This window comes from Strongylocentrotus purpuratus, unplaced genomic scaffold (assembly GCF_000002235.5).
Source record: "Strongylocentrotus purpuratus isolate Spur 01 unplaced genomic scaffold, Spur_5.0 spur5_scaffold_9, whole genome shotgun sequence".
NCBI classification, from domain to species: domain Eukaryota; kingdom Metazoa; phylum Echinodermata; class Echinoidea; order Camarodonta; family Strongylocentrotidae; genus Strongylocentrotus; species Strongylocentrotus purpuratus.
Window position 1 is genome coordinate 5,001 of NW_022145615.1, and position 24,716 is coordinate 29,716.

Below are 24,716 nucleotides of genomic sequence, written 5' to 3' on the forward strand. Positions count from 1 at the left end.
CCCAGATCGATCTAGCGTGCAGTGTGAACATGAACCGTGCCAGGAAGATATCTTCAACCAGAAATTAGTGTGTTTTGGTGGAAAAGTAATGAAAGAGAGAAAGAGATTACAGCATAAGAATAAAACAGAGAATAATATAAGGAAGATAGAGAGAAAAAGATAGAATAATAAAACAAAGAATAACATGAGAATGTGATACAAGGAAGAAACAAAAAATAACATAAGGAAAGATAGAAAGAGAAAATAACAGAATATAAAAAACAATAAATAACATAAAGGAACATGATAGAAGAAAGAAACAAAGGATAGCGTAAGAAAAGATAGGAAAAGAATGGAAACACAGCAACTACAACCCTAAACCCAAATGCGCTCTTTAGAATTCAGCTTCACTGGCTAAGGTCGAGATTACCAACGCTTGTAACAAGTTATCGTTAACTAACGAACTTTTTCAGTCGACTCTTCAATACAATGATTATCCTTTCATTTTTCTTAAATTGTAAGAAGAGAAGCCTCGATCTTATATTACATGAAAACTATTTAGGCTAACCAACGTCAATTCACATAATATTTTCTACTATATTTTATATTAAGACGTGTATTATATCCATGGGCGTCAATCCTTACGTAATACCTATTGTTCAGGGGGGTGATCTATTCATTCATCCCCCCTGAACAATAAGTATTATGTAAGGATTGACGCCCATGATTATATCACATGTATCATCCACTGGGAGTTTCATCTCAATGATAGATGATAAGAATGATCATGTCCAGACGCGTACGCAGGATTTTTTCAAGGGGGGGGGGGGGGTTTAACATTTATAAATCGGGCCGAAAATTTCGCAACGACTCAGCCAGCCGCTGAATAAGCGGGGGGGGGGGGTAAGAGGTCACTTTTTTTTTTTTTTTTTTTTTTTTTTTTTTTTTTAAACAAAAAATTACCAAAGGGGGGGGTTAACCCCCCAAACACCCCCCCCCCTGTGTACGCGCCTGATCATGTCATTAAAGAAGAAAACAAATCAACTCTTTTCAAATTATCGATTCTAGTAAAACAAACTTTGTATTATTCAACTCATGTCTGAGTCAGAGATCTAGACTGTAGTATTGATAATATTGACTAAATAAGAACTATATTACCAAACAAATATAACAATATCATAAATGATTTGGGGGAAGACATAAATCACAAATTTTTCATTACTTTCAATTACCATTGTATTCTAACCCTAGTACATACAAGCCCCATAATATCAATCATATGTGCTTTTGTAACAAGAGACAAGAAGAAAAAAACAAATCGAAGTCAATAATGTACATGATACAAAGATAGTAAAAACTTTATTACAGAATGTCAGCTGGCACATACAAAAACATTAGGAATATTTGCTTTCTCATTATATATTGAAATTCTCAATTCATTATAAAATTGTGTAAACAATGTGTTTTCACATATATTTAGAAATATATATCAAACAAGGGATAAGACGACTTACCCATATTTTGCAAGCATAATTCAAAATTTGTATTCACTATTCACATGCCTTTCAAATTGGAAGACATTTCAGACTTAGATTCACAAATTGTTCTTTATCCTTACATATTAGACATTCAAATTACACAGAGCACTCTTGTACAAGTTTGGAGCAAGTACTTTAAGTTTGTATCAAATTATTACCTTATAATGTTTGAACAAATTAAAAATCTATTAATAAAGAGTTATCAATTCAATTTCAGTTTGATTTCAAACAGCTAGTCACTTTGACAGTTTTAATCAAAACTTGCACATACACCTTGAGCTGTATTTTCTGAAATTACTCGGTATAATTATTATTCCTTCAATGCATGAATTTAGAAGAGTGACAAAATGACATCAAGGATTCACTGAAGTTTCTGTACTAATTACATTTTTTGATCCAAGGTATACAAACTAATCAAGTTAAACATGATTTATCAATACAAAATATATTGTAGTGTTGGTTGAATAATCCTTAGTGCCTTGACTGTGACTTCAATTTCTTCCTTTTACTTCATCTTATTATTTATTGCAGGAATTCTTAAGCTCTTTATGTACAGCAAAGTTGAAGAGAGCAAAGTAAATGAGCACAATAACAAGTTTTACTTTTCTGGTAGATCATAATTTGATTATGTGGTCAAGCACCACAACAAACTTCATAATGTTCCAATGTGCTAAAATGTGGCAAGTCCAAGTATTACCTTCCATGACTTACATATAAAGGTAAGCTGATAATACTTCATATTTATATGTACCTGATAAAAAAATTCCATTTCTTTTTTAGTTTTCTCATTATATCTTTGTCTTATCTTATAGATTTTCTTACCTAAAGACTTAAATTCAATTGGAAAAGATTTTCATATAAAAGAAATATAAGAATACATGATTTTAAAATAAGTTTAAATATAAGAGTACATGGAGTTAAAATTTAAAAATGAATGAAAACATACTGTGTATTAAAACAGGACTAAACAGTGACAGGGACTGGGATACAAAGGGGTCCAAAATCTAACTCTGGACCCCCATAATTTATAAATGTTTACATAGAATGTATGCATACAAGCTCCACAAAGTACGATTGGGAGTCTTTTGGGAGTCTTTTGGGACCCTTTTCAAAAGGATTAATGTAGAGCCCTGATTAAAAATTTACTTCACAGAATAAAAACAAATTGTATTTTATTTCACTCTGTGTTACTTTATTATGATTTGAATGAAATGTCAAACTCATCACAGATTTGTGCATCATATACATACATTCTTGGTACATGTAAGTTTACATGCAAATGTACATCTATACTGGGTCAATGGATGTATGTACAGTTAACACCTAACTTAATTACTCATACTTTTGTAAACTTGATGTTTTGGGGGATTCTTTGTACCTCAAGAATGAAGAATTGAATAAATTTCACCTCCATCTCACTAGAGGATTCTGTTTTGATCCCCCAAAAATTGACAAAGCGTAGTGGATCGTGGTTTGATCTTTTCAATTTTCTCTATCATATCTTGAGCCTTTCTGAAGCGTCTAAGGTCGCCAACATCTCTCTGGTCACTTGTTTGAAGATGTTTAAAATGTGCTAAGCGAGAAGGCTGAGGTGGAAATGTGCATCACAGTCGGCTCAAGAGTGTATTTTAATGACATGTTTATAGCTCTAACATGTGGCAGCAGCACCGACAGCGTATTACAAGGGCATTAAAAGAGTCTCTGACCAACTGTGTTTTCAGGCCCATTCACTACCATGCTCCTTCCTTTAACAAAATGATCAAATTACTTTATTCTCATAGCCTCAAACCACCACAGAAGCCCTGCATGAAGCTACATTCACCCTACTCACTGGACAACTGTAGCGAGATCTTGATAAGCATATGAGCCGCTATTATGATCGTTTTGATTGCAAAAGCAATACATCTCATCGGTCTCAAGATAGGGCGAGAAAGTGACAGCGCCATATTATCATCATATCGCAATTGCCTTCAGAGCAGGTAGATCGCAGTAAAGCTATGTAGTGTTATCGCCTCACTGGCCAAAAATGGGTTTGGAGGGAGATTCTGCAATGCATAACAACATTTTCATAGATCACCACAGTCGCTTTTTTAGTGAGATGGGGGTATAAGGGCCTTGTACAACCTTTCTTCAATTAAGAATCTCACAAATTAAAATTTCTACAATATTCAACCATGATATTTCAATATATGGTGCAGCAATAAAATGCACAAAGTAGGAATATTTGTATCAAGGGGAAAATGAGCCCATGAAATTTGTAGAACATTGATTTAGATTAAAGCTGTGCTTTCCAGTCTCCAGAAGGAAAAAATATTTACCTCAACCTTGCAACGAAAGACTAACAGCTTGTTTTTCAAACATGCTATCTCATATCTAGCCAATGGTATTACAGTTGTGTTTTTTTTAATCTTTCTACAATAAACAATCTGAATGCATTATTAACCCTAATTCCATAAAAATAGTTTTGATTATATCATAAAACATTTACTTCTAATTTGCCTTTAAAAACAAATGAAAAGTTGCATTGATACGGATACAAATTATATGAGTATTTTCTTTTCATTTGTGCCGAATGATTAAAATTAAAATTACTAGTTAGAATTATACAAATTTTCGACAGTAAGGTATATTTTTAGTATGTGAGTGTGGCATTAAGTGAGCTGGAAGTGTGTATAAACCTACATAGACTTGGAAACTATAACAAAGACAAAAATTAGTAGGAACAGAAAATGTTCATTCCATGGCACAGATTTTTCAAGGGTAGCCTTATATTTAGGATGGTTGAAATTTGTCTAGTTGAGTTGGATGCTAGAAGATGTCCCCTTGTATCTCTCACTAGTATTTGGCACCGGAGAAATTCCTCACACTGCAAAGAATCAATGAAAGGATGAAAAAGAGAAACATGAACATATCATGAATCAGTGTATGTGATTCAAAATGAATTATTTACAAAATAATATTAATTTTCTGCAATAAAGTTGCTTTTATAGGAGAAAATCCAATCCAATAGACATTGATATAAATCTGGAGACTGTTATTAGGTAGCTTAGACAAACCTAGTATAATATAACCTCAATAGGGATGTTTACTTCCCTCCAAAAGTTTGAGTACACCTGCAATCAGCCACATTTCACTTGAAGTTATCGCATAAACTGAAAATTCTTTGCCTTTGTATGTATATATACTTGTATGTTTATTTGCTTTTGCTGTATTTGTTATGAAAATGAAATGAATAAACGATTGAATGAATGAACATTTGATTTATTATCACATTTGTGATATTGCAACAATTGATATCAAACTCGTTTGCTGTGCCAGCATTTTTGCTTTTTCGGCGTGCTATCACATTTTGAACCTGTGCGTTTGTACGGATGAACTTATACAAATTATAAACTCATAGGCATTAAAGGTATAGTTGAGTTCTGTTTTACACCTTGATTACACCTGGGCATCCAGCTGATCAACTTATGGAGGTGGTCAAATTAAACGTCTTTCCATTCCTTCCAAAAAATCTCCCACAGATGATGCTCACTTATTAGGCATTTTTCTCTGACACTCCCCCCCCCCCCCCCCCCCCCCCCCCTCCCAGCTCTTCCCATATCAGCTCTACTGGATTCAGATCCTGAGTCTGATTTTTTAGCACCCCTTTCTCTTTTTATTTTTCTCCAAGTAGTTTTTAAACAGCCTTGAGGAATGTTTGGGTTTGTCGTTCTGCTGGATGACAAGTAGTAGGATTGAGAAACAGAGCAGAACAACGACCCAAACATTCCTCAAAGCTGTGTATAAACTGACTGGACAAAAAAAGCAAGAAAAGGGCACAAAAAATAATGGATATAAATAATTGGCCGCCCCAGCTGGTATCGGTATCTTAATCCCACTTTTCCCCATGAAAAATAAGACAACAAAAGGCATTGCAGTGTAGGAATAAATGTGATGTGCTTCTTGATGAAAACAATATTTTTCTGCATGAGTAAACTAATGCTTACTGCCTATTAGTCAATACTTCTTTAATATTCATCAGTATAAACAATGGTCCAACTTTGACAACATGCAGAAAGAGCAAAAATGCTGGCACAAATGACCATACCAGTGGCTTCCTCAATCCACTGGGTGTTATATTTTGGGGTGTCGGTGGTCTTTTTTCATGCACGATTGCCTCCCTTTTTAATTGTTTTAATTGATGTCAACTTGAACACCTATGTCCACTCTTCAAATCATTACCAAATTGTTGCAGTACCAAAAATCTGATAATAATTAACATGTGGGTGATTCTTACAATTCTGTTCTGATTACAAGTGTACCAAACTATTTAAGTGCAGTGTATAAAGTTGACTGTTATCATCACTATGCATATCTTCTTCTACCTCTGCTCCAAACAAGTCACACATTAACATTGTATCCCCAGAATTTAGATCCTATTGGTGATGGATGTATTTTTCATACAACCGTGTTCCTCTTTAAAGCTACATTTAAAACAAAAAAAACGAAATTCAGGTGCATAAATATTCATTGACTGCTATCAACTCATCCAAGCCCAGTTTTGAGCTCTGTTACTACATATCATGCAACCATTTGAGAACTTGCATTGACCATGATTGCTCAGTGAGTATAGGATGGGATCTACATCAATGAATCTTTGAGATGTGGATTGATGAGGTAGCTGCCACTCCTAGGTAGTATCCTGATGAATGGACCTCTGTCCCCAGTGGCCGACAGTGATTTTTTGTTAGTTCTTTGACATTCACAACAACAAAATCACTAGTCTTCCAAAGGGCCAGAGGTATGTGACTTTTTTGCAGTGCTTCATGATAGTGGAGCCCAAAGAATATCCACTCCAAGATTTTTATATCTCTCTCATTATGACTTACTAGTTCTTCCTACCTGCAGTTCAATGTAGTCTTCATTTTGTTTTCATTGTTTATTTGTTGAATTCCTCTTCATTAAGGCAGAACAGTTGTAGCATCAATAATTTACTGTTCAAGGTTGCATAAAACTGATATTTTGTGGTCCATTCTATTACTGATTGTTTTGTTATTTTCAGCTCTTTCTCAAGAGCAAGATGATTTTCATATTGGTAAATCAAACATTTTTGTTTGATTGTTCGTCTGTTTTCATTTAAATACATAAGCTAAGATAGATTCATGTGAAGTGACATGAAAATCATCAGTAAATAAATGCAATTGTTTAAAAGGAACTCTTTCATAAGCGAGTCAATGAAAAAATGTCACTATGACCGATATAGTCATAATGCTCACATTTGCTTTGCATAGTATTTTGGAATGAACAACCCTAGAAAATATCATCAGGCTTGTTGTCAGCATTTCTTTAGTGTTTGTCACAATTACGTTTTGCCAATATGGTCTTGTTGCATCTCATTGGGTGATTTGGGATGGCCATAGCAATTTTGGAGGTTGAAAGTATGCATTCTCATATGTATTTAGTAAACTTTTTCTAAAGTCCCCATGCTTGGTAATGGCACCAAGAAATTATAAACCAGAGAGAGTACTTGAGCACCACCCCAAGTTTGACATACCTTTCTTGGAGCAAGTACTGGGCATAGCCTATCTGTTCATCTGTCCCTGTGATAGAAATGATGCGTTCATTGGAATCTGGCTTGGAGTCTTCAATCTTTATAGTGGCCCTACTCTGGGTTCTGATCTGACGAATTCTGCATCCCCGAGCCCCAATGATGGCTCCAGCACACTGTAGAACAGACAAACGTATAATTGTTACAGAAAATATCATAATTTTTGACATCTTATGGATATTTCTTTTTTTGCTATCTTTTTCTTTTGAATAATAACATTCACATAACTTCCTGCTTTGAAGGCAACAAAATAAAGACATAATGGCAACAAAACAGCTAGATTTAGAGGAATACTTCCATCTTTGTTACTAATGCATGGTAATGCTAACGGAAAAAGAGTGAGGACACAACAAAAATAGACTTGAAAAGTGGAACAGTCCACAAATATAGAGACTTCTCTTCACTGTGACATGAGTACACTTGATACTTTGCTGTACTTCAATCTCAATAATATGTAAATACAATCAAGAGAGGAAACTATCTTTGCTCTATTACGTAGTCACATTTGATAATCAGCAACTTAGAAGAAAACAAATTCCATTATTCAAAGTTTAACCTTACCATTCTATATCAAAGGTAACAGTAAAAAGTATTTTAGTTTTAGAATGTTTATGAAAAAATGTTTCAAGTTTCAAATGACTGATAAATGACAATGTAGTGCAGCAAGGTGAGGCTTGGCATTTACATTAATCAGAGAACAAATAAACATTTTAAAAGGGAAAAAGTTTTCATGTTAACACTGTCTTATGAATATTGAAGGAGCAAACCCAAGGTTAATTTTGTGTCCTATACAGTGCATGTGACCGACTATTGTAGAGTTTTGAACATAAAAATGACTTAAAATGGGTAACTTAACATTCAATCAGATCTGCACTCTATTAAGGCTTTGAACTTAATACAGTTATCATACATAATACAGTGCTATTTTACATCCTTTGGAACACAATAGATTGGACTTACACATGTATATAGCATGACCCCTTTGACTCGCCCAGGTAGATAGCATGACCCTTTGGACTTGCCCAGGTAGATAGCACGACCCCTTAGACTTGCACAGGTAGATAACATGACCCCTTGGACTTGCACATGTAGATAGCATGACCACTTGGACTTGCCCAGGTAGATAGCATGACCCCTTTGACTTGCCCAGGTAAATAGCATGACCCCTTGGACTTGCCCTAGTAGATAGCATGACCCCTTGGACTTGCCCAGGTATATAGCATGACCCCTTGGACTTGCCCAGGTAGAGAGCATGACCCCTTTGACTTGCCCTGGTAGATAGCATGACCCCTTGGACTTGTACAGGTGATAGCATGACCCCTTGGACTTGCCCTGGTAGATAGCATGACCCCTTGGACTTGTCCAGGTATATAGCATGACCCCTTTGACTTGCCCAGGTAGATAGCATGACCCCTTGGACTTGCCCTGGTAGATAGCATGACCCCTTGGACTTGCCCAGGTAGATAGCATGACCCCTTTGACTTGCCCAGGTAGATAGCATGACCCCTTGGACTTGCCCAGGTAGATAGCATGACCCTTTGACTTGCACAGGTAGAAAGCATGACCCCTTGGATTTGCACAGGTATATAGCATGACCCCTTGGACTTGCCCTGGTAGATAGCATGACCCCTTGGACTTGCCCAGGTAGATAGCATGACCCCTTTGACTTGCCCAGGTAGATAGCATGACCCCTTGGACTTGCCCAGGTAGATAGCATGACCCCTTGGACTTGCCCTAGTAGATAGCATGACCCCTTGGACTTGCCCAGGTAGATAGCATGACCCCTTGGACTTGCCCGGGTATACAGCATGAACTCTTTGACTTGCCCAGGTAGATAGCATGACCCCTTGGACTTGCACAGGTAGAAAGCATGACCCCTTGGATTTGCACAGGTATATAGCATGACCCCTTGGACTTGCCCTGGTAGATAGCATGACCCCTTGGACTTGCCCAGGTAGATAGCATGACCCCTTTGACTTGCCCAGGTAGATAGCATGACCCCTTGGACTTGCCCAGGTAGATAGCATGACCCCTTGGACTTGCCCTAGTAGATAGCATGACCCCTTGGACTTGCCCAGGTAGATAGCATGACCCCTTGGACTTGCCCGGTATACAGCATGAACTCTTTGACTTGCCCAGGTAGATAGCATGACCCCTTGGACTTGCACAGGTAGATAGCATGACCCCTTGGACTTGCCCTGGTAGATAGCATGACCCCCTTGGACTTATCCAGGTATATAGTATGACCCCTTTGACTTGCCCAGGTAGATAGCATGACCCCTTGGACTTGCCCAGGTAGATAGCATGACCCCTTGGACTTGCCCTAGTAGATAGCATGACCCCTTGGACTTGCCCAGGTAGATAGCATGACCCCTTGGACTTGCCCGGGTATACAGCATGAACTCTTTGACTTGCCCAGGTAGATAGCATGACCCCTTGGACTTGCACAGGTAGATAGCATGACCCCTTGGACTTGCCCTGGTAGATAGCATGACCCCCTTGGACTTATCCAGGTATATAGTATGACCCCTTTGACTTGCCCAGGTTGATAGCACGACCCTTTGGATTTGCACAAGTAGATAGCATGACCCCTTTGACTTGTCCAGGTAGATAGCATGACCCCTTAATTAATATCATGTAGGATATATTTTTTGAATGCATTTTTTTTCTACTGTAAGTTGAAAAAAAATCATAGTTCTGTAAGCTGAAAAAAAATGCCTAGTCAGAAGTTGATTCAAAGTGTTCTCATGAATTTGGTGACACAGAAGTGATTCAGAGTGAGCCATTCACTTCTTACAGCTCTTAACCAAACAATAAAGAAATTGTTAGTTGTAAAGCTGAGAACTTACATCCTTAGGAATGGTGACTTGAGTGGTCTTCTCAGGACCTATAAGAGTGAAACAAAGACAATAGAAAAGAATAAACCTTGAGAATTAACTTTCTCTCTATTCAATACAGCAGAGAAAGTTTCAATGTCTTGTCTACAATTTTTGCCACTAATATCATAGGTGGTTGGAGAGCAAAGATAAATACTTTGTCCAAAATTGCAAAAAAATTATATCTTGATTTCTATTCCATGTTTTTTCACATACACCGGGTGCAACAATACATGGATTTACATACAATGACAGTTTAACTACAGTTTGCTAATTTAAGATTACAACTTTAGCAATATAATTTTATATATATCTTATTAATATTATTATTTACCCTACTTTATTTTGATATTGATCATCTATACTAATAAGTACTTTTATAAGTGTAATTCAAACAAAGAGGAAAAATCTGCAACTGTTTCTGCTGTCTGTAAAGATAGAAACGCCACTATGACCTAATATATAAATTCCCCACTGGTAAAGAGTTTAATGTAAAATTGTATGTTTACTTCATTTTCTGCAAATTCCCCCTTTTTTTTTCTCATGACCGTATTGAAGTAAACTAAATCATAAAGAGATGCATTAACATATTTTCTACTCACTATCCAAGGATTCTAGGTTGGTTTGTCCAGTCTAAAAAAGTGAAAGATGAAAGGAGAGTGTGATTGCACAAATAAAACATTCTAAAGTAAGAGTAAAAAATTGTATAAATAAACATCCCTTTAGGTTAAGACATAGCATTTCACTGTCTCCTTTGACAGCCATACATAATTCTAGGAATTACTCAATGTACATGAGCAGAAAGGGCAGAAATCACTTCCAAAAATGGTTTATTTTATAAGCATATATGTAGGAATTGGTGTCAATTTTAGGAGTAAAAAAGTGATTTACTTAGAGCTGACAGAAACTCTGAACTGCTACTGGTTAATAAAACTACAGAAAGTAGGGGATTGTGTTGATAAGTACGTCATAAAAATAAACCAAGAAAGAAAAAATGAGAAAGGGAGCAAGAAAGAGAGAGGAATGAGTAATTGGAAGAACAGTGAAAGACCGAGAGAAAAAAAAATTGAAAGGGTGAAAATGGGAGGAAGACAAATATACTGAGGGGATGAGGATACAAGTAAGTGAGAAATTGATAGTGGCATGCCTTCCTCCTCTTCTGTACACAGCTGTGATAACATCATAGGCAAAGTCAGAAGAAGATCTCCCTTCCTTCCTCCCTCCCTTCCTTCTTAGAGGTGATTGGGATGAGAGCAACCAAAGTGGTTGCATAAATACCCCTGGGCCTACTTGTCAATCCTAAAATATTCACAGATAGATCTCCTTTTTAGACCAGGCTCTTACGTTTTGTTCCCCCAGTGGCATGAGTAAGCCAAACAGAGAGAGAGAGAGAGAGAGAGAGAGAGAGAGAAAGAGAAGAAAGGGGGTAGTAGTAGGAAGAAGGCTTCAGATGATGGAAATGTGCACAAAAAGAATATGAGTAATAAATTTAAGAGAATAAGAATTCATTTTATACCAACTAAACATTTGGCAATGGTGGCAGTGGTAGTTGTCCTTAGATCATAAATATCCATTTAACCTATGCTTTAAAAGCACTTAAAGTGAAAGGCAATACACCCTTATAGCAAATATACTGTTTCATGAAATACATGTACATGTACAAGTGTATATACCTGTAGGCAATTCAAAAGTACATCCCCTGGAAAATGCTTTTAGAAGTTGTGGAATTTTTCCTGATTACCCTTAATAAGTCAGATGCAGGCATATGGTTTTTTTCTCCTTGCATTTCTTCATGTCATCTCATACAAATTAACCACATATTTTTTTTTTTTTTTTTTTTTCCATTCATGAATGAACCTGTATTCAATCAGCAGCTGTATGAGATTTATTGTATTATTACCAACGCTCCTCCTCCTCCTTCTTCTCTCCCCTTTCCTTTTCTTCTCTGCAAGTCACTCTTTTTTTATTTTTATTTGTATTGTTGTATCTAAGTTGAGGGCTGCCGGCACGTCAAGCTACTTTGCTTATTACTGCAGCCCTCCTGCATCTAATGTATGTTAATTTCCATTCAATATATTTGTTTAAATTCAATATATGTGTTTAATATCGTTTATTATCTGTATAAAAATTATATACACTTGAAATATTGTATCAAGCCATATTATGTTCATGAAAATGTATGATGAAAAAAAGAAAAAAGATGCAGAAACCAATAAATCAAATCAAATCAAATCAAATTGGCAAAGTTTTTTAACAATCTCAGAACATGAGCATCCTCCAAAAAGAACTTAAATAAAAAAAAACTCTTCATACTGTTACATATCTCAGAATTCAGTTTTTGTTGAACCCTTATATTTCATATTTTTAAAATGAAATGTATACAGCAAATGCTGAGAAAGGAAGGTAATCTGCATACTAATCAGGTCTTTAAATCCCCTGAGATTTGCCGTTAATCACAGCAGTGCTTACGGAGCTTATCCCATGGCTTCTCTCTGCCAGGGCAAAATACATAGAGTATTAGGAAATGGTGCCTGGTGCAATGTAAATGCCAATATGCAAATGATGAATATCTGGGTATCTTTTTGCATTATAAGAGGACAGTGATGGAAAGAAGCTCCAGGGCTCTTATCCACCCATCAAAATGACAGGCTTTCCTCCATTTTTCATATTTTTTGTTTACCTCTCTCCTTGTTTTTAATGAGAGAAAGAGAGAGAGGGACCAAAGAGCTACTCAAGCATCCACTCAGACAGCTGAATACCCTCAGAACTATTCAACTATCTCTCTACCTATCCCCCTTACCATTTTTTTTTCAAAATTGTAGAATTGTCATGATACATGCTAGTATTTTAAGAGATATTCCACGGACATCAATTATCCACAAAGTGTAAGCACACTAAACTACATATTATGTGATATTTCCTCTCAATATCTACAAGTGTATGGGATGCTAGCTTGCATTATATCATATGTACAGTTGCTCACTGAAGTCTATTCATGTCAGTTAGGATGCATATACATTTAAGTTTGGAAAATAATTTCTAAGCTCTCCTCTATGCCATGGTGGTAAATCTCTCATATAAATTCTTGAATTGTATAAATCTGAACTACAAATATATAATTCTGTTTTCTTCAAAATGTATAATGTACATTGATTGTAGTTTCTTATCATGGAGGATATTTTAACCTCATTCAAACATTGAAATAAAAAATCATTATTACCGCTTGTTAAGTTAATGGCACAAAGGAATTAACATTATTATGTAGGTATTATTAATAACCAAAAAATTCACTTCATCATGCAGCTCATTGCATAAATAAATCATTACAAACTAAAATATCCCCCTAGAAATTTCACACCTTCTGATTCTCTTGAAAGTATAAATAAACTGAATAAGTACTTACATTTCCAAATCCAAGTGCACTGTAAGAGGAAGGAGATCAAAATAAAGACAAAGAAGTACCATTAGTCTCCTTCAATTCATTCAGAGAAGTAGATTAAGATCAAGTTTTAGATGAAGTACAATTATTAAATTCTGATTTGATTGGAGCTCTAAACTTTTACGACCACATAACAAATAAAAGAAGGGAATGAGGCCTAAGAATAATTTGATCCGTCTAATTGACTAAATATGTCTATATAATATTACAAAAAGATAGACCAATGAAGGCAGTTCAATATAAGAGTAATTATGGAAGCGATTTAAAACAGAAAAGTATCTTAAAGAAGTTCAAGGTTCCAACAAGAGAAAACTTACAGTGGTTCTGGCATTCTCCCTCCTCCTCCCCCTGCTGCTGCTGGTGGTGGTCCCCCTCCTCTTCCCCCTCCTCCTCCTCCTCTTCCTCCTCTCCTTCCTCCGCCCATGCCACCCATTGGGGGTTGTCCAAACAGCCCCCTTCCACCATATGCTCCACCACCACCACCCATGTAGTCGAATCCCATGGAACGTCCTCCTCCACCACCTCCATACCGACCTCCTCTGTAGCCCACGTTGCGCCCCATGCCCCCTCCTCCTCCACCTCCTCCCCCACCTCCTCCCATCTTCTTGTTATCAGGACCAGTGTAGCCTCCATAGTTGAGGGCATAGAAGGTGTCAAAGCAATAAGGGTCATAGGACTGGGCTGGGCCTTTGATAGGTGTCTGTGAAGAAAAAAATGAAGAAAAAGAGATAACAATATTATTCTAGTCGACCTTTCAACATTTAATTTTATTTCATTGATCTTACTTAAAATCAACCAATTTGCACCTTCCTCCAAATGTATCAGTCAATTAAAAAAAAGATAGCTTTGGGCAATAAAATACTTCACTCCCATAATTGCAAAACAAATAAAGGGTAAAAACAGTACCAGACTTCTGTGCACTTCTAATAGTTATACAGATTTTAATTGCTAACCTTACTTTACTCGCGTGTACTTAATCTGTCCATCTCAATATCTGTCCATGTTAATTGCCACATACTAAACAAAATGCTTTCTATTCAGTATAATTCATATAATTTTTACATCAACTATCTTGGAATCCTAAATGTACACAAAAGAAAGAAAATCATAATTGTTTGCAACTTGAAGAGGCTAGAGTGATAACTCACCGTGATGATAAGTTTCTGAAGCTCTCGCATAGCATCAATGACCTTGTCTGGCATCCCTCCCACCTGAACAACTCTGTCAGTCGAGTTGGGACATACGTCAGAGTAAACCTTGATGTGAGCTCCAATTTGCTAAAAGAATACAAAATATCATACTAATTGATACAACTGCTGACCACTAGCATGACAAGCAATCAAAACAGCCTATTATTCCACTGCTGCCACCATGTTGTGTTCCAACACAAAAAAATCACTAAACAATATAACAAGATGATCCCATCACTACCACCATGCAGTGTTCCTACACCAAAGATTCAAATCCTACCACTGCCAGGATCTTGTATTCCATTCCTACACTCAACTGTTTTCTTTAAATCGATTTATTACATTCTAGCTGTACCGAAATTATCTGCAATAAATAGTTTTGGAAAGCTGTACAGTATGGCAATAGCGTTTATGCTATTAAAGAATTTATGCACTAAATTTACAAATAATTGCCACAACATATTTCACGAGTCATTTTGGGAGGTTTAGTTCTTTGTTTCACTCTCAATGAATTTCACTGCAAGAATAGTATTACTCTATAATTTCTAGAATTTACCAATAAGCTTTTATTTATTGCGCAAGAATATATGAAACATTTGAATTCTTGGGCAGGATTTCCTGCCAATTGAAAATACAAAGTGTGCTGTTTAGTAAGGATCACTGTATTACTTACTTCTCTCATCTAGTAAGGATAATGGATCACTGTATGGATAAGGGTTAGGGTTAGGATAATGGATCACTGTATTACTTACTTCTCTCATTTCCTTGATCTTGCATCCTTCTTTACCAATGATAGCTCCAGCTAAGCTCTGATGGACCAACACACGTACAGAGCAATGCTCAGGATTCTGTTTGTTCTGTTGGATTAAATGTCAGGATGAGTACATGATTAATGTATTCACATTACTGCAAGCAAAAGTCTTTCCTTTTAAAGGTGATAATATTGTGCTCTTACCTGCACTGTAAATTGCTATGCAAGCTAAAAATCATAAACAATTGATATCCAAATGGAACCCATGCACATTTCCTTATAATGCGAATAATCAAATATAAGTCCAAGTATGATAAATATCATTCATCATGGAGAAGAAAATCATATCATTGGAATATACCTAATTCTCATACAAGCTGAGAGATAGATACTTGTAACTCAGACAGTTTGTGGTATGTTAGATTGGAGAGTGGAGGCCGGGAGCTCTCATACAAGTTGAGAGATGGATACTTGTAACTCAGACAGTTTGTGGTATGTTAGATTGGAGAGTGGAGGCCGGGAGCTCTCATACAAGTTGAGAGATGGATACTTGTAACTCAGACAGTTTGTGGTATGTTAGATTGGAGAGTGGAGGCCGGGAGCTCTCATACAAGTTGAGAGATGGATACTTGTAACTCAGACAGTTTGTGGTATGTTAGATTGGAGAGTGGAGGCCGGGAGCTCTCATACAAGTTGAGAGATGGATACTTGTAACTCAGACAGTTTGTGGTATGTTAGATTGGAGAGTGGAGGCCGGGAGCTCTCATACAAGTTGAGAGATGGATACTTGTAACTCAGACAGTTTGTGGTATGTTAGATTGGAGAGTGGAGGCCAGGAGCTCTCATACAAGTTGAGAGATGGATACTTGTAACTCAGACAGTTTGTGGTATGTTAGATTGGAGAGTGGAGGCCGGGAGCTCTCATACAAGTTGAGAGATGGATACTTGTAACTCAGACAGTTTGTGGTATGTTAGATTGGAGAGTGGAGGCCGGGAGCTCTCATACAAGTTGAGAGATGGATACTTGTAACTCAGACAGTTTGTGGTATGTTAGATTGGAGAGTGGAGGCCGGAAGCTCTCATACAAGTTGAGAGATGGATACTTGTAACTCAGACAGTTTGTGGTATGTTAGATTGGAGAGTGGAGGCTGGGAGCTCTCATACAAGTTGAGAGATGGATACTTGTAAGTCAGACAGTTTGTGGTATGTTAGATTGGAGAGTGGAGGCCAGGAGCTCTCATACAAGTTGAGAGATGGATACTTGTAACTCAGACAGTTTGTGGTATGTTAGATTGGAGAGTGGAGGCCGGAAGCTCTCATACAAGTTGAGAGATGGATACTTGTAACTCAGACAGTTTGTGGTATGTTAGATTGGAGAGTGGAGGCTGGGAGCTCTCATACAAGTTGAGAGATGGATACTTGTAAGTCAGACAGTTTGTGGTATGTTAGATTGGAGAGTGGAGGCCAGGAGCTCTCATACAAGTTGAGAGATGGATACTTGTAACTCAGACAGTTTGTGGTATGTTAGATTGGAGAGTGGAGGCCGGGAGCTCTCATACAAGTTGAGAGATGGATACTTGTAACTCAGACAGTTTGTGGTATGTTAGATTGGAGAGTGGAGGCCAGGAGCTCTCATACAAGTTGAGAGATGGATACTTGTAACTCAGACAGTTTGTGGTATGTTAGATTGGAGAGTGGAGGCCAGGAGCTCTCATACAAGTTGAGAGATGGATACTTGTAACTCAGACAGTTTGTGGTATGTTAGATTGGAGAGTGGAGGCCAGGAGCTCTCATACAAGTTGAGAGATGGATACTTGTAACTCAGACAGTTTGTGGTATGTTAGATTGGAGAGTGGAGGCCAGGAGCTCTCATACAAGTTGAGAGATGGATACTTGTAACTCAGACAGTTTGTGGTATGTTAGATTGGAGAGTGGAGGCCGGGAGCTCTCATACAAGTTGAGAGATGGATACTTGTAACTCAGACAGTTTGTGGTATGTTAGATTGGAGAGTGGAGGCCAGGAGCTCTCATACAAGTTGAGAGATGGATACTTGTAACTCAGACAGTTTGTGGTATGTTAGATTGGAGAGTGGAGGCCAGGAGCTCTCATACAAGTTGAGAGATGGATACTTGTAACTCAGACAGTTTGTGGTATGTTAGATTGGAGAGTGGAGGCCAGGAGCTCTCATACAAGTTGAGAGATGGATACTTGTAACTCAGACAGTTTGTGGTATGATAGATTGGAGAGTGGAGGCCGGGAGCTCTCATACAAGTTGAGAGATGGATACTTGTAAGTCAGACAGTTTGTGGTATGTTAGATTGGAGAGTGGAGGCCAGGAGCTCTCATACAAGTTGAGAGATGGATACTTGTAACTCAGACAATTTGTGGTATGTTAGATTGGAGAGTGGAGGCCGGGAGCTCTCATACAAGCTGAGAGATAGATACTTGTAACTCAGACAGTTTGTGGTATGTTAGATTGGAGAGTGGAGGCCAGGAGCTCTCATACAAGTTGAGAGATGGATACTTGTAACTCAGACAGTTTGTGGTATGTTAGATTGGAGAGTGGAGGCCGGGAGCTCTCATACAAGTTGAGAGATGGATACTTGTAACTCAGACAGTTTGTGGTATGATAGATTGGAGAGTGGAGACCAGGAGCTCTCATACAAGTTGAGAGATGGATACTTGTAACTCAGACAGTTTGTGGTATGTTAGATTGGAGAGTGGAGGCCGGGAGCTCTCATACAAGTTGAGAGATGGATACTTGTAACTCAGACAGTTTGTGGTATGTTAGATTGGAGAGTGGAGGCCGGGAGCTCTCATACAAGTTGAGAGATGGATACTTGCAACTCAGACAGTTTGTGGTATGATAGATTGGAGAGTGGAGGCCAGGAGCCAGGTGCCACAAAGCATAGAGCAGGGCTTTCAGGTAAGATGTCATCAAGCTGTGTGTGAGCATGCTACCTTTAAATCCAAGAAACTAAACGATGCATTCTTTCACAACTAAAAGCTCAAAAATGAAAGGTAAAATCTAGGGATTTGAGAGTGTTTTCTTTTCTTTCATTTTTTGACAAAAAATAATGTGGCTGTATAATGTATATCAATGTAATATGAACCAGACTCGCCAAAAGATATCCGATTCCATGGAAATGCACAACACATTTGAGAATAATCTCATATGACTATTTCATTACCGAATCTAACATATTTTATGGTGTATCATAGAAAGTCCAAATGAAGTCGTGTAAGTGCTAGAGTTATATATGATAGCCAATATTGACTTGACAGACCAAAAAAGAAGGAATTGGATATCAGGAGACAGCCTGAAGTGTAATGAGGCAAACATATGCATTATCCTTTCACATGGTACTAATACAATTCATGCAAATGTTGTTTAGACACTTTCTTCCATCATTGACTACAGCGATGACCTTTCTAGCGTCCTTTTTCTCGAATCAATAGATGAATTTACATCTTTATACATCAGGTACCTAGTGAGGGGGAACCATCCAACAAATTCCAGCATTAAACAGACGGCTGGTTCCCCTCTTGCAGGCATGCAGTCACGAACCGGTTGGGGAAGCAACCATTGGAGCAGATAATAAACTGAGCAGCAAGAACCTGCCTTGCCTTGCTTGTTTGCTTGCTTGCTTGAACACAGCATGATCAGTGATTGGCTCATTCATCACCAGGTCGACAGCAAGCCAAGCATACAGCAAGCCAAGCATACAAGAAGACATTATAGATGTAAGAGAAGGTTGTCAAATCAGAGATCAAATGCAAGGAGGGACAAGAAACTAAACATGGTATTCACTAGGTTGGTTTAAAAGCTACTGCAGATAAAAGCATATATTATTTTTGATGAGGAGATATTGAAGGGTAAAAACTTATTTGTTTGAATATATGAGAATGTAAACAATGTGAGAAAGACTTTTCCCAAAGGAATCTTCTGATTTGCAGTAATGTACCCTTCATTTGTCATTTTTGTGTCAATTTTGAATCTCTTTCCTTTTTTTCTACCCCCTCAACAGCTCACCCGCCCCCCCCCCCCCCAAAAAAAAAAAAAAAATCCCTTCTTTCCCTTTAATTCTTTGTAGGCAATGTCGCTCTTTGCTTTCTACCATCCATCTCCCCTATGCAAAGTCACACAAATGTTCCAAGCATGACATAAGTGGGGTCCCATGTCTGTCCTTCGCATGAAAAAGCTCTCAAACAAAAATTACCAGATGTGTAATTTTCACTCAAAAATCTCTTATAAATCACTCAAAATATCTAACCACCTAAAATAAAATGAAAATAAATGATGAACAAGGGAGAATTCAACCATCTTCTTGAAGGAGATGAAAAGCTTGCCTTCATTCACAGATCAATAGCCAAACAAAGGATTAAACCATCACCCAGCCTAAGCCAAAAGTATCCATTCAGTCAACTTATCATCATTTATACTACATGTACTATCAAAACAGCAAGTCTGTAAAGTGGTAAAATGGTTTAGCATTATGGAATCCCTTTTTTCTAGCTCCCTTCCAGAGAAATCAATAATAGCCACAAATTAACATAATCTTCCATAAAAAGACCAACCTCTCTCCAATCTGCTGTATAACTAGTTTAAATAATATTAATATACCTCACCACTTTCATGAATATGATTTGGATTCTAGATATAAAATGGAGTAAGAACTATTAGATGTATTTCTAATAAAACATGAGAGATTTCTGATACTCCTTTTTTTTAGTTGTTTGATAGATATATTCAATTGGAAAGCTGGATTGCATGTACCTTACACATTTAGATGAAGATGTTTTGAGAAGCAGACAGGCAAATACCATACAGATCTTTTTTATAATAATTAATTCAAATTGGTGTTACATTCCCATTACCCCCCCCCCCCCCCTAAAAAATATATATATATATTTAGTAATAAGGTATGCACTTCTAAGGTACTTGTAGTCTGTAATGTCTTCCTTATTTCTAACACACTGAAACTGTGAAGCCACATAAAAATGTATTACATCCATGCTTTTAGCTAGGCATGGTGTTTGTTCCGAGTGCACGCTAACGGGCAGGCTATGGCTGACATTACCCAGCTCCACTGTAATTCCATCCTTCCTTGCTTTTGCCAAAGCAGTCCCATGAGGAATCTTCCCAATGGCTGCATGCATGGCTCTTCAACTATTGACCCGTAGGCGCCATGATCATTAACATAGATGGATACACAGTATCTGCTTCCCTGCCATTTTACCACCATCTCTCTAAATTGTATTCACCACTTTTTGTTCTCCTTCCTTTTTGTCTATTTCTTGGGAGAAGTGATAACTCATTGCATTCCAAAGAGCAAATTCATTTTATACAAGCTGTGTCTACAGATTTTATTTGAATGCATATTTTATTAATTTTTCTATTATGTTTTATATTTTAATTGTTCAATACAAGTACTTTTGTTTCCATTTTGTTATAAAATTGTATTGATCATAATGTTATGAGTCAATCCATCTCCCTCTAAGAGGCTGGGTTTAAAGTTTGCAAGAAATTACTTTTCCAATGTATATGTAAGAAATAAATTGAAGAAAAAAACATATCAAAACATTAACTTATGCTAACAAAGTATGAAACTGACAAATATATTACCTCATGAATTCTTCTTTATTATAATTATATGATTGCAAATGATAAAAGGCATTAAGGTCAGTATGGCTCAATAGAGTCTTCAAAATTAGACAATTTGATATATAGTAAATTGTTATAAACTAGGAGGAATCTTACCTCATCCAATACGGGGATGATGTCCTGGATGCATTCCAAACCTGCTTCCATATCCGTAGTAACAGTAAGGATGCTGCCAAGAAAAATAATCCTACAAAATTATACTCAATGAAGCACACAAAAGTGGAAATGATCTAGTACTATTTCAAGAAAAATATGTCAAATTCAATTGATAATGTTAAGCAAGCATCAATAAAAATGTTAATATGATATATATGATTAGGTGATTAAAAGATGTCAGCAATGTACAATATTAAAAATGTTAGATTTATCTTTTTATTTCTTTGCATCTTCTTTGTTTTTTTTAATGAAATAATTCCAATAAAGCGACAAAGCAAAGGGAAAAATATTCTTATTCTACAAGAGGAAGTTGTGCTTAATTTGGGAAAAGGAGATGAAAAAGAAATGAAACTATTTCAACACATGCCATTTTACCCTTGTTTCTAACATGCAATAAAAACCAATTAATCAATCAATTAATTTTGTTAGCTGGCATTAAAAGAAAAAATTAGGACTATTTGTTTACTATCTGGGTGATACGTTGCTAACCTGGGCCCTGTATTAGAAAGAGTAGTAATTGATTCAAATAGACCGCAACTGCATTCTAAAGAAATAGGAGTTGTGCTTAATATCAAGTTAAGGTAAATCAAATCAATTGCGACTCTTTATGGGAAGGGACCCAATTAAATATGTCTTTAAAGGGCAATCCAACCCTTGTAATTAGTTGATTTGTATGAAAGCAGAAAAATAACAGAAACAGAGAGGCAAAAGTTTGAAATGATTTGGACCAATTGTAATGAAGTTATGAATGTATTGTATTTTGTTGGAATTGAAAAAATAAAAATGAATGAATGAATGAAATGAAATGAAGTGAATACGAGATCATTAAGTCTATGTGAATCACAAATTGATAGTTCGGTCAGTAGATTGTGACGTAGGACTTGGATAAATCTTCTGTTTGCCATGTACAAAAATATCATAAATTTCTGTTTTTCTCCAAAGTTCCTTCTCCATTTGGGCACTACTCAAAATATATTATAGATAGCATGTTATTGTTGGTCCTCTGAAAAGAATTGACCCTCTTGAGCAATGAACTTTTGAAAATTTAAATTTTAGTCATTTTATATTTTGGAGCAGATGGCAAAGTAGTCCGGCACTACATTACATTGACATTACTGCTTCAGCCGTGCTCATACGTATAGTGATTACAACTTTCAAAAATTCATAACTTTCTTATATTTAGTCAGTTTTAATTGAAACTTTCATCAGTTTGATTCTCTGATTTTTCTGCTTTCTTTTAGAGTAGTTGTCTATAAATGAAACGGTCAAATGAAAATTAAAGGGTAAGTCCACCCTGATATTATCTTGGTTTTCATTACAGCAGAAAAATTAGAACAAGAAATTAGTGAAAGTTCAAGCAATACCAGTTAAATATGAAAGTTTTGATCACTTTGTCATCAGTGATCTCAAATTGGCAATACTATGACATGTCTTGCAAGCTCCTCTCCAATGAAACTTTCAACAATTTTTTTGTTCTTAGTTATTGATGACAGAATAGACTTGTGTCATACAGGAGGTCCTATAAAAACATGTTTGCAGTAATTATATTTAAGGTGAATATATGATTGAGAATTTCCTTAAGGGAAAATGTAAATTTTTGAACTTTTTTAGTACAGGGCAAAAGGGAAGGTACCTCGCCAGATATGTTAGAGAGTCGCAAATGTAAGTTTAATTGACCACACCTAATAACTATACATAACTTTCTTAATTTCAATCAGTTTTTGCTCAAACTTTTATTGACCTGTTTCTCTTATTTTTCTGCTTTTATTAAAACCAACTCAATATCAGGGTGGACTTCCCCTTTAATTGTCATTTTACTGTTTCATTTTTGTTGCTGTAATTTCTGACTGAATCTACTTTTTATTGTCCTCACAGGTTTATCAGTAAACAGGACAAGGAAGCAAGGGATGAATAGTGGTGGGAAAACACATGCAATGTCAAAGAAAATCATTTGAATAACAAAAGGATAATAACGGAAATTTACAAATTTTCATTCCAAATATCTAAAAGGATATCTATCCACAAAGTTAGAAGAAAAAATATTGATTTTGATAGTCTATTTATTACAGGAAAGAATTTTTAAAAAATTCACAAAAGATTGATTCATTTTAGCAATTGACAAATGTAATATAACACAACAGCTGATCTTTTACTGATAGTTTCATATAAATTGATATGCTTTTAATAGTGCTAAATAGGTAAGGAAAACTGAATGAAGAAATTGCATTTCATGGCAAACAAGAAAATGCAGGTTGAAACACAAATGACAAATCAACTGGGCTGAACAAACAACAATTAATGAGACAATGATGATGCCTTTACAAATAAATAAACTTGAAACCTAAAATACACTGCCCTGTGCATGCTAAACTTTCTGTAACCCAAGGAAAATTGAATATTACATAAACAACAAAGAGACACAGAAAAAATAGCAAGCACCTGTAAATACATGAATATCTTGAAATGACAACAGAACTCATATCAATTAGAAAAAGGGAAATGTGTACTGATTAAGCTACTAGTAAGCAGTAGTGGGACATACCGCTCTGGCCCACTGCAGTCGGGCACTGTTATGGTGGCATTGTACTGGTGGGTTGGAAGGGCGGACCATGGATCGGTTCGGGTCGGGCCAGACCAGGTGGTTTGAGTACGGGCCGGATAGGGATCAGATCCGACGGGATCAGATTAGCATCAGGTCGGGCGGGCGAATGGGCGGGCGGGCAGGGTTGGGTGGATGGTTGGGCGGATGATTGGATGGACGGAGAACGATCAAGTGTAGATATGGTTGTTTGGAAAAGATCAAGGTGAGTTCAGACCAGGGTCATTGAGTAGGTTCAAATGAAATAAGTCAGGTCCAAACAAAACGGGCCACAATGGTATCAGTTTCGAATCAAATGAAAGTCCAATGATGGAAAGAAATTGTTTCAAATCAATTATTGATAGATTTATTGGACAACAAATTTGAATGAAATAGTTCAAGCTTCAGGTCAATTTAGAAAAAAGTTAAAATTTTAGCCAAATAAAAGAATGAAAGGTATATGCCCCAGTATAAATTAGGTTGTTGTCAAGTGTCATTGTAGCAACGAAGGATCCAACGTACATCCCATGGTAGAAGGATCGATTTGGACCGGTTCGTATCGGAGGTGGGACGGAGAAGACATCGGATCGGATCGGGCCAGGGTCAGCGTGGAGGGAGGATAAGACAAAGAATGGCCATCAAGCCGTCAGGGCAAGGGACAAGTACTTTTTATATTTGAATTTGGAGTGAATTGGAGAGGCAAATGTAATAATTATTTGTTTTGTACATGCATTAGGCTTCTATTCTTCCTTAACAAAATATGAAGAAAAAAATATGGATTGGACATGAGGTAAAAATAATCAGATTTTGCCCAGTACAGAGAAAGAGAGAAGAATATAAATTCTCTTTGGGACCCAACAAAAAACTTGCTTCAACCACTAAAAATATCTTTAACCCAATGAGCTTTAATGAGATATAAAAATAAATCATCAAGCTATAATTATAGATAACTCTCT

General features: G+C 36.6%; 1 protein-coding gene and 1 non-coding gene across 4 annotated transcripts in view; both read right to left on the reverse strand.

Annotated features, from left to right (window-relative positions):
* Positions 1-1,312: 1,312 nt before the first annotated feature.
* The window catches only part of LOC100889635 (heterogeneous nuclear ribonucleoprotein K), a 75,822-nt gene continuing 52,418 nt past the window's right edge, over positions 1,313-24,716 (reverse strand). For all 3 annotated transcript variants that reach the window (XM_030977197.1, XM_030977198.1, XM_030977199.1), the window contains 10 exons: positions 23,725-23,768; positions 21,123-21,195; positions 15,362-15,466; positions 14,568-14,696; positions 13,737-14,119; positions 13,384-13,402; positions 10,583-10,613; positions 9,954-9,991; positions 7,051-7,220; positions 1,313-4,383 (listed from right to left, as the gene is read on the reverse strand). In XM_030977197.1, the coding sequence (XP_030833057.1) occupies positions 4,353-4,383; positions 7,051-7,220; positions 9,954-9,991; positions 10,583-10,613; positions 13,384-13,402; positions 13,737-14,119; positions 14,568-14,696; positions 15,362-15,466; positions 21,123-21,195; positions 23,725-23,768 (1,023 nt within the window). In that variant the 3' untranslated portion in view covers positions 1,313-4,352. The remainder of the gene's footprint in view (positions 4,384-7,050; positions 7,221-9,953; positions 9,992-10,582; positions 10,614-13,383; positions 13,403-13,736; positions 14,120-14,567; positions 14,697-15,361; positions 15,467-21,122; positions 21,196-23,724; positions 23,769-24,716) is intronic.
* Positions 6,207-6,302, reverse strand: Mir7 (microRNA mir-7). The gene has a single exon (NR_036391.1). It is a non-coding gene; the product is annotated as a microRNA mir-7 (primary transcript).